At 34.9% G+C, this 11,146-nt stretch overlaps 2 protein-coding genes across 2 annotated transcripts; both read right to left on the reverse strand.

The window, feature by feature from the left end:
- Nucleotides 1–888, reverse strand: LOC115703719 (uncharacterized). The gene has a single exon (XM_030630953.2). The coding sequence runs from the start codon at nt 886–888 to the stop codon at nt 1–3; it is 888 nt and encodes a 295-aa protein (XP_030486813.2).
- A 608-nt stretch (nt 889–1,496) lies between these two features.
- LOC115705470 (DNA mismatch repair protein MSH7) lies at nt 1,497–9,547 on the reverse strand. Its single transcript, XM_030632807.2, has 17 exons — nt 9,084–9,547; nt 8,119–8,659; nt 7,841–7,936; nt 7,677–7,732; nt 7,338–7,404; nt 6,998–7,093; nt 6,217–6,348; nt 6,082–6,115; nt 5,898–5,945; nt 5,344–5,543; nt 5,093–5,219; nt 4,704–4,981; nt 4,039–4,233; nt 3,151–3,564; nt 2,961–3,057; nt 2,349–2,476; nt 1,497–2,112 (listed from the first exon to the last, which is right to left on the reverse strand). Exons 1-17 carry the CDS (start codon nt 9,344–9,346, stop codon nt 1,624–1,626), a joined length of 3,261 nt encoding a protein of 1,086 aa, XP_030488667.2. The 5' UTR covers nt 9,347–9,547; the 3' UTR covers nt 1,497–1,623.
- Nucleotides 9,548–11,146: the final 1,599 nt, after the last annotated feature.

Below are 11,146 nucleotides of genomic sequence, written 5' to 3' on the forward strand. Positions count from 1 at the left end.
TTATTGATCATCATCAAAAGATTTACACGAATAATAGAATACGACATTCATGACCGTCTCAAAAACAAGCACTGACGAATACATGGAAACCAACATAGGACCTTCCCATAAATTAATCCCCTTACACAATCTGAACTCAAAAACACACTCAACTAGTCTAAAACCTACATTGCTCAACAAAGCTATGACCAAAGCTGTTTGTCGCCTACCTTCCATGAGAGTCTTGGCCTTCAGCAATGACTCAAATCCATAACACTCTCCCTCAAGTACTGATATAACCCTAGCTAGGTTCCCCAGAACCATAACATGTGCAAATGCCACACAGTAGAGTATCCCTAAGACTCCAAGGACACCCGAGAATCCAAATATTTCTGAACAAATACCAAATGCATGAAATATCTTTGGCACTATTACAAGACTGAGAATGAAAATTCCAAGTAGGCCAAAAACTATGACAAGTTCCCAGAAAGTTGTATGGAGAAGCTTAATCCATGCCGAACCGCTTCTCATAAGCAATCTTCTTCCGTCAATACTTATTCTGCTGTAAATGTCTGAGACTGCTTGAACTGTTGCGGCTCTGCCTAGAAGAGAGAAAGTTATAGATGAAGGGAAGCATATAATGATGTGAACTATGGTTTTGGAGAGCATGGTAGGCAGAGGACCAAACAAATTGTGGGTTATAGTAAATGTTGATGAAGGTATTTTGGGGAAATGGTGGATGAGAAAGTGTGAGATGAAAAGTGAGATGGGTAGAGGAGAAAAAAGGAAGGTGGATATGGAATGAAACTGAGTTGGATAGAGAAGTATGACTCTGATTGACTCTTTGAATATCTCAGCTGTGTTCATCAGATAGATTGGATCAAGAACTCGTGTTGTTCTTCTAGCCATGATGTGCAAAAGTGGGAGATCATAGAGATTGGTGATTGAGAATTTTGAGAGCTTATAGGCTATATGATTTTTTTTTAAAAAGAACTCAAAGTCACAGGTTAAGATAAAATATGGCATTTTGGTTGCTTGCATTCTAATATATCATGATTGAAGGAGTTTGTTTAAGAGTGGTCATATCATTATCACAGTTTCACACTGTTATATTCATACAAATCACTATCATTTCGGTTAGTTAAATTATAAAGCTAACAATCATGAGCAGCGTGGAAATATGCTGAAAAAGTTCAAGATTCGTGGCACGGAATTTTCTAGATGTATTCATTTCTTTTACATGAAACATTGTTTTCCTTTCCTTGTCCTTAGCCTTCTGTTTTTTCAGCAAACGGAACTTTCTTACTTTTTTGGATAAATACTAAATACTAATACTTTATAATAAATCCAATGATTCTTCAAATTTACTTTTTCCAATTAGTTTTCTGACCCTCCCACAGAATGAATTTATACAACTCTTTCGCTGTGCTTGAGATATTATTATCATTACTTTTCTATTAGAAAAATGAAATTCTTATTACCGTTGCATCATTTTTATTTTCTCAACCAGAAAAACAAACGCAACAAAGGCAGTGGTAGGATTATGATTTCTCGTATCAAAGCTGTCTTAATAGTTAATACTCGTAATTAATGAGAACTACAAATTTACATTAACCAAAAAAAAAGACAAAGAAACGTGCCTTTTTACTTTATTTGCCCCGACCGATACGAGCTCTTTAGCTCGTGCCACAAGCAAAGCAAAGTGTCAAAAACATCATCTTCTTCATCAGGAGATTTAGAACTTCCAACCAATGAGATATTCATAAGACTCTTTAACCACTCCTCGTGGAGAGTTGAGAACTCTGCTCTCCCTTCACTACTCTTAAAACTATCTCCAACTATTGATTTCTTCATTATTCGGCCAGCCTTTGAAGCGGCATTGACCACCTTCTGCGGAATTCCAGCCATGGTTGCCACTTGCAAGCCATAGCTCTCTGGACATGCTCCTGAGGTGAGCTGGTATAGAAAAACAAGATCCTCATTCTGGGAAAATGATTCAGATTTTGGCTTGAAATAGCAGGCCATATGTTGAACGAGGACATGTGGATGAGAAGCAAATTCCTTGGTCAGTGGGTGGTAGTGAGTTGCAAAGAGTAATCGGCAATTGACTTTTTCAATGAGATGTCGAAATACCTGAAACAAATGTGAGCTTATTTTTTCAGTAACATCCAAACTCGTAATATAGGCCACAGTTAATTAATTGCTTAGATTTCATCAAGCATGGTAGAAGGCGTGTTCTTTTCCCATTGAGAAAAAATCATCATCTATAATTAGATGGAATGCAGGGTATGTGTATTTGTCTGTGTGCACATAGTTGTAATTTTAAAATTATATAACCTTGTGCAGTGGTTAGAAGAAAGTATTCTTACAGCATAGGCAATGGCATATCCATCAAAAGTGCTTGTTCCTCGGCCCAATTCATCAAGAATAACCAAAGAATCTTGAGTTGCGTGGTGAAGTATCGATGCTGTTTCTGTGCACTCAATAAAGAAGGTACCTAACAAAAGTTGTCAATTGTTTTCAGATGAACTCTATAAATTTAAAACAAGGCACAAAAATACACTTTGCTACGCACCACACTTGACTACCACTAATTGTTTTTAAACTACTTATATCATGCAATCGGTAAGATTGCTTCAAAACAATAACCAAGTAACTGTAACAACCCAAAATCAAAGGAAAAGACCGTCGTTATCATCACTTCAAGCAATTTCACGCTTAATAAACCCCCCACCCATCCACCATATCTACCAGCACCACTGCTACAGAACCTATAAAATCATTAGCATGTGCGTGACATATAATGTTCTCATTTTACTCCTAAGCCACTAGGGTCAATGTATCAACTAACCATCTCAAAAGAATGAAAAGGTTCTCATCTTACTTTTATATTAAGACAAGAGAAGATGTAATAAAGACTAGAAGGACAGGTATAAAATATAAATCATGAAGAGTCTCAGTTTTGATAAACAAGAACTTACTCTCGCCTGTCATGATTCGGTCAGTTGCACCAAGCCTTGTAAATACAGTATCCACAAGTGAGAGAACACACATTTCACCAGGCACGTAACAGCCCAGCTGCAAGACATCAAATCATCAAAATTTTAGTACAAAAAATGACCAAACATTAGCTTATTCCAATGGTCAAAGACAAAATGGACAAAGAAAAACCTGAGCCAGTATAACAGCTAGACACGTGGAACGCAAGAGAGTTGATTTACCACCCATATTAGGTCCCGTTAATAACAGCGTGGGTGGACCATAACCATTTGCATCTTCACCAAGAACTACATCATTTGGGACAGGCACTCGTCCATTATCTCCAAATGCAAATGGATGCCACAACCCCTTGATTTTAAGTACAGGACGTCTGGCCACTCCATTTGAAGTCACATTTTTTGTTAGAGGCAAAATGACAGGTCTTGACATGGTCCCACTTGAAAAGCTAGCTGTAACTGCAAAGGATCTTAGCACATCAATGCAGTTGATAGCATGGATAATTTGGGACCATTCACTCGCTTTCTCAATGAACAGCTCAATCAGAATAGAGATAATTTCTGCATCTCTATCTGTTACATCATGATTCTGGTGTCAAAACCAAAGACAGTGTCAGAAAATTTTACGGAGACACCCAGCTGTTAATGCTGAAATATGCATTTATACAGGTGAACATACAAAATAACACCTGCAGCAGCTCAGTTAGCAATAGTATGTGCATAACACAGGCTTAATGAATCCTTACAAAAATTTCATAAAGACTAAGAAACCAATTCACGAGAAAGACAAGTCATGGAGGTGTAGAATTGACTTTTAGAAAATTGATTCAAGTCATTGAGTTGTAGAAATAATTTTTAGAGAATTGATTTTTACTCCCCTTGTCCTTAATACAAAGTAATGGTAGTTTTATGTAAAAAAACACCCTAATTACTTAATTCTCTCCATCTTCATAGACAATCATAGGAAGTTACACACAATACAAAAGTAGAAAAACAGCAACTTATGAAAATCATATTCAACTGCTAATCAAAAAAAATGAATAAATCAGAAATGCAAAAAGACCTGATAATTAGGAAAGTCACTATCAACAGCTGCTTCAAATTGAGAAAGAAATTGATCAAGCCCACCACTTCCACTCAGATGAGGAAGACTAAATATTTTTGACAAAAGAGAAAATTCATTTTTTTCCTTCTCTAATAACAACAACAAATCAAAGCCAACCCTGAGACCCTTCACTAGAGTCCCAAATACCTTAACCTGCACCACACAAAAAGATTTTATTATTAAAAAAATATAATTAATAAAATTATTTGTTAGAAAACAGAAGATTTCATTTATCATACACGTAAAAAATTCAGTGCTGCACTATGCATCAGTTGAAACATGGAATGAATAACCAATATTTGAATAAGCAGAAAAGTAGCAACAAGAAACCCTAGTGAATTAGTGTGGTAAAATTTTAAAGAATACACATTACCCCCAGCAAGAAAACTTCACTTTACTTATACCATTGCTTACAACATCACCAAAACTATAATACAAGATATAGTTACCATAAATTCATTTATTGAAAATCCAACAAAAGAAATGGAGTCTTAGGGGTGGATAACTAGAGAGTGTGTGAGTAAAATGATGTTAACAGACTTGATGGATATCTGGAATAAAATTTTCTTGCACAAGTTTACCCTCTTATCCTTCAAGAAAAGTTTCCCTAATTAGAGACTTACTTTCTGCTTCAGCACTTTTTTTCCATATACAGGTACTGACAAAGTAGCTGATGACTTAACAGTAGCCCTAATCCGTCCGAACAACCTTTCCAGGTCTGGAAGCTTCCGAAGATACTGAGCAACAACTAGCATAATTTCTGGATGTTGCATTAGAGCTTCGACAACATTAAGCCTATAATTAATTCTGTCAACATCTTTCAGCGGATGGCAGATCCACCTCCTTAGCAGCCTCTTACCAGATGATGTCACACAGTTATCAAGATATTTGTATAATGTACCTGAAAATTTAATTACCATGTTAATAAAGCAATGTAAAACCCCAAATCAAAGAAAAGGGAATAATCTCAAATGAATAATGCTAAAAAATAAAGAGCATAAGAAGCACTTGCCAGAAGTACCACCATCAGCATTGTTATTGAATATCTCAAGATTTATCAGTGTCTGTCCATCCATTTTGAGGCAGCCCCTATACACTTGGTATGGTAATACATCCCCATTTTGTAAAACATCATCTAACTGTTTGAAAACAACAACAACAAATAGAAAACATCATTGAATACAAATTATTTAATGTCATTGAACGGGATTGGCATGGTTGCATTAAGCAACTACACATAAAAGCGCAAAGGGCAAAACTCACCATCAATCTAGAAAGATGATTGATAAGTCCCCCGAGAGCAGACAAAGTTATATCATGGTGCATCACATTGCCAAGAGATTGATCCCACATATTTGAAGACCCCTTGAAGTAACCTTTTAGCTGAATTAAGGTTCTTACTTCAGGAGCATCTGCAAAATCAGTAGTTGGCTGCACTGGAGTCAATTGTGGAGATGAAGAACCTGCAGACAAAATTTGATTGATTTAATTACAAGTTTCAATACAAAAAGACAACATTCTAATATTTTCAAAACAAGTGTTCAAAATCTAAATTAACTGATTACACTAAGTATATTTTATGTTTTTTTTTATTTTTTTTAAAATAGTATATTTTGTGTATTTAACACGCAAATACACATACTGCTAGGTAATGAAAATATCTGTGCACACAAGAAGAGCATATATGTCAAGTAGAGCACACTAGAGTAACTGCTAGAAGAATATTACTCTAGTGAAATAGTCGAACTTTACAAAATGGATGTGTTTATGTATAAGCACAACATCTGCAAAATTAGAAAGGAGTTGTGACTAATGACCTGTTAAAGAATACTTTCTGAGTGCTTTCTGAACTTCTTTGGATAACCCTGCAGAAATACATATTCGATATTCTCAACTATACATTCAAAGTTCTGTTGGAACTTCAAAAATGGCTAATAACGACCAAAATAAGGAAGAAATAGTTAAGGGACAGATGATGGCTGGTTTGAGAAAATAATTCACCTCTACTTTCATACAAAACTTCTTTAGGTGACACCTACAGTCAAATCCAAAAGAGATAGTTAACTCAATTTTGAAGCTTTGAATTTGATTGAAACAAACAATGTAGTCAGCATGCAGAATGTTAACAGAACATACCTGCATCAATAAAGCCCCCAAACCAGCAAAGGATGCATCATCTTTGATGGAGCCAACCCAAAATTTTAAAGCAGCACAATCTACAAAAGCAAACCCGTACACAGTTGACCCATTTTCCTGCTCAAACTTACCCTGAAGATACAATTCAACACATACACATAATGTTAATAGTTGTCAGCTGCTTTCAAGTCACATTTAAGAGAATATGTAACAATGTTATATAAAGGTTTCAAGATAAACTACTTAATTAGCAAACATAAGATGAAAAGCAATTTTTAATTAGGACTATCTTTACTAGGAAATTCATAGAATTTCTAACTTTTTCTTCCCACATGTAAAAATTGCAAAAGAACTATGAAAAGTGTTCTTAAATATCTTTCCTACTTCATTCAAAGTTGGCTTAGTGTCCCTTAAACCATTGCATTTACTATTTTATTTAGGACTCCAAATTGTTCAACTTCTTTAGGAGTAGGTGAAGTGATCATCCCATGGTTAGCTCCTATAAGATTTGCAATTGGATTCTTTATGAGTGAGCAATATGATAGAATTTGCAGCCTCTTAATTTTTAGGGGGGAGACAAATATAAAATATAGCTAACTGTTCAAATAGAACCTTCTGATATTACCTGTTAACTTGTCACTAATTATCACTGATATAGATTCAAACAAAAAAAAAACAAAGCACGTGGATAGTATCATAGTAATGCAAAGAAACTTTCTAAGAGATGACCTGGCTGGATAACATAATACGAAAATAGTTCTGGATTTGGGAGATAACAAACCTCTTTTATCGCCAGAAGATGAACAGCATCAGGTCCTATATTACAATCAGTTGCAGTTGATGGTGAGACCACCTGAACTAGTTTTCTTGATATTACCTAAAATTATGTATTAGAAATCAAAATTAGCAGTTATCTAAGAAATATGATAAAACAGACTTCAGAGCGAGATTAGTATAACTTAGTTAAAAACTTTGTGGTAAAAGAACTGGTTCAGGAGATCATAATTACAAGTGCAAACTAAGAAAAAAACAGCAAATTATAAATTATTATATTTATAAAACCAAATAAACAGGAACTTTGTACACTGGGATCAGCCCCTTAATTGGCCTATTAAACTTACAGAAGTTGAACCTCTAGCCTTTGATTCTCCAGATGTTTCCAACTGCTCAATTCGGCCAACTTTATGCCTTCAAAAAGTAGAGATAAAAATATCGTTAAGAAAATGCATCATATGACATGTAAGAGCAGCGAAAATCACATTAACAATCAGAGATTGAGCTTTCAACAACAGCTTATCACCCTTATAAGAGGTCTTAAGATAATAACTAACTCAAACATCAAACTAGCACCAATCAGATAGTACTTAGTCTGCATGCAATCACATAAAGTAGATTGTTTATCTTGTACTTGTTTCAAAGTAGTTGCAATTTATTTTTAGAAATTAATTTCATTATCTTACCCGCGTGCAACCAACTTCTGAACAGCATCATCAATTCCACTTTCAGGGACCCCAACCTAAACAAACATCACAAAATATTCAATGCCGGAAAATTACATTTAGGTCATATCCATGAGCTAATAAAAGTACATAGATTAAAACAAAACAAGATTCATATTTGGTACCTGCCGGCATTTTCCAACTCCACTTAGTGTTATTTTCCAATCAAGCTCCTTATGACCTATTTCAGCATCTATTTCATACAGCTCATAAAATTTTCCCTGCATTTGACAGTATGTAATGGCCTTAATTACATGCAGTAGCAAAACAAAGAACTAAAACATGACTATTGGCTGCATTGATAAAGTATGATTTGTGCCTTGGTTTAATAAATATGAGTATAAACTCAGCCAATAAACATATAGCAATACTTGCACGAAAAAAGAAAGCAGGCTTAACTGACCACTTTAAAGAAAAGCATGACATCCATGTATTGACATTTGACATTCCAATATTGTTTTTGTGATGCAGACATTTTCTTCAAAGCGTCAGCAGGTATATAAAGTGTTGTACTGTCATAAAGAGGGTCATCACGCTTCCTCCCGTTAGCGTCTTTGATTCGAGATGGATCAAGCCACTCAAACTTGCTGGCCGTCTCAGATATTTCCAAACGATTTCTATTCAAACCTGTTGATTCCTCTAAAAGTTTTAGTTTTTTGCTAGAACTCAGCAATCTGTCATGCTTATCCTTGGACGCTGGAACATCATCTTGAATTCGCTTCAATCTTGGAACAAAACGTTGTGTTCCTGGTGTTTCTGGTCCAAGATTATTATCATCACTTTCAATATTCACGGTACAAATTTGATTAGCTTTCCCATTGGATTTCACAACACCGATCTCTCCAGAAGGCTGAGAAGCCAATCCGGGTTCAGACAATTGCTTGGGTTTAATAGACTGTTCAGAAACTATAGAGTTGTCCACGGAGTTTCCATGTGAGTTGTTCCTGAAAATATTACATAAATAAAGTTAAATTCAAAATGAAAACCCATATACCGATAGAGTATGTTACAGAGGCACATCTACCTAACCATCACAGGAGCATGTAAAAATGTCATTTACCGAGATCAATCATACCAAACAGAAGAATTCTCGTGACTAACATATATAGTTTGGAAGGGGAAAAAACGATTGGTTATCCAATAACGAATTTGGGCTCTGATGATTTGGTACTCAGTTCCCAGACTCAAGAGTTTTGTGCCCATATTATCAGTCGTATTATTCTGTATTCAACATAAATTCGTTCCGTAATTCTCATTGCTGTATTGACTATAAACAGAAAGCAAGTATAAACAATAACAAATAGGCCACCAAAGGTAGAAAAAATCACAGTAAAACCCTAAAGACATCCATTATCGAATAATCTTTACCTTTTGGAGAGCTTCTCCCGTTCAGTAGGCTTCACAAACTTATGCATAATACTCGAGAACAATGATGAATCGGTTTTGCTCTCATTTGCGACATAACTCGCCGGGAAAATCTGACGAGGCACTTTTTCCGGCGGAGTGTCGGTTCCTTTGATCTCCAAAGCCGATTCCGTCACCGGAACTTGAGAGACAAGCTGGCTGCCGGAGCTAGGGTTTACCGGCGCGGGTTTCTGGAAGAAGGAGAAGATGGTCTTCTGACGCTGCATTTTTAGAGAAGCTGAGAAATGAAACCTGTGGCCAAGGCGGCAAAGAAGTATTTATTTTGATATATTGACCTGTGGAATTGGCGCCAAATAATTTGGGGTTCTCCAGCAATTAAAAGCCGAAAATACCCCGACTGATCCTCCATCGCTTCGTTTCTCGTAATTTTACACTTTCATTCAGCACTGTTGGGTGTTGGCGATTGGTGTGGTTTTTGAGTTTTGTTATTGGACACCCGTATTATATACGACTGATCCTACATGTAAATTTACAATTGGTTATATATTAAACTATAGGAAAATTTTACAATGCACCCCCTTAAAATGAATATATTGATGCAGCCCTATTTGTTTTAGCATCCGAAATAATTTTTTAGTCAAATTTTTTCTCATGGTCATGTACGTTATAGTTATTTAAGACATCCTGCAAAATTTTAAGAAATTTGGAAAAGTTTAACACGCCGAAAATTATGTTCAAACAGTGTGTTGCACGCGTGACTAATTTATTTTATACGCGTGTAAAATAGACTGTTTAAACATTATTTTCTATATTGTAAATTATTCCGAATTTTTCAAAATTTTGTAGGATATCTTAAATAGCTATAACGTACATGGATATGAAAAAAAATTAGACTAAAAACTTTTTCTGGATGCCGAAACAAATTAAGGGTGCATCAGTACATCTTTTTTTAGGGGGTGTATTGTAGAATCACCCTAAACTATATACGACTCAATACTTAATTTGATTAATAGAGATATTTACATATAGGAGGGTGATAAGCACCACTGTTACCTTTTAGCATTTCTATGCAATTTTTGATTATTTTTTTAAATCAACTCACACATGCATTTTTTCTAATTTCCTAAACCGTACGTGCATCACAAAACTAAAAAACTGCAAAAAAATAGTGTGGTGTAGTGCGATTTTGACTATCACCAAATAATTAAACTATCATAAATACAACAAAACTTGAGTAACGCTTGTCAAAAATACCATAAGACTTGAAAATAAATATGAAAAAAGAAAATTCAAGTTTTAACAATACAATAATTAGTAGGCTTTTGGTGGGCCTTTACATATTGGACCTAAATAAATATAAAAATTAGTATTATTATTATATGCGGTGCAGTACAGTTTGAACCGCATATTAACAATTCAAAACCGCAAACAGCACCTCACCGCGCAATTTAGGAAAAATTCAAACCGCGACCGCACCGCAATTTCCCCAAAGAATTTTAAACCATATTTTTTTGAGCGATTTGATGACTAACCCTACTTCTATTTATACTTTTAAGGTTCGTTTGGTAGGTGGTATAAAGGTCGTACTGTATTTAATAATAAATAACATTATATTTAAATAAATTAATGTGTTGTATTAATGATTATAACTAAAAATTGTAATACAATGTAAACCCCAATCTCCAATTTGAATTCAAGAACCCAAATACAAACCCAGACCATACTAGTCTCAGGAATCTAAACTCAAAAGTTTTGAGTAAAAATAAATAAAACCACTTTAACCTAACGTAAACGGCCAAAGATGTTGTGGGGTCTTATGCATTGTAATGTATATATAAATACTTTAGGCTAATTAGTATTTTTTTTTTTTCTCTAAACTTTAACATGTACCAAATCATGCTCCCTGAACTTTTTTGGCTGTTAAAAATTCCCCCTGAACTATTGAGATTGTTAGATTTAAGGACTTTTGTCTAATTTTAGTAAAAAAAAAAAATTAACATGGATGAAAGTTCAAGGGGTATGATTTAGTACATATCAAAGTTTGAGGGGCATGATTTGGCAGATAT

Source organism: Cannabis sativa, chromosome 1 (genome assembly GCF_029168945.1).
Source record: "Cannabis sativa cultivar Pink pepper isolate KNU-18-1 chromosome 1, ASM2916894v1, whole genome shotgun sequence".
Classification (NCBI taxonomy): Eukaryota; Viridiplantae; Streptophyta; class Magnoliopsida; order Rosales; family Cannabaceae; genus Cannabis; species Cannabis sativa.

Excerpts from the sequence above, each read along its gene's own strand:
- LOC115703719 (XM_030630953.2), bottom strand. The coding sequence starts at position 888 with ATGGCTAGAAGAACAACACGAGTTCTTGATCCAATCTATCTGATGAAC.
- LOC115705470 (XM_030632807.2), bottom strand. The coding sequence starts at position 9,346 with ATGCAGCGTCAGAAGACCATCTTCTCCTTCTTCCAGAAACCCGCGCCG. Across the intron at positions 7,733-7,840 it reads GAGTTGGAAAATGCCGGCAG|GTTGGGGTCCCTGAAAGTGG; the intron begins GTACCAAATATG and ends ATGTTTGTTTAG. Across the intron at positions 4,982-5,092 it reads TGCTGATGGTGGTACTTCTG|GTACATTATACAAATATCTT; the intron begins GCAAGTGCTTCT and ends TTAAATTTTCAG.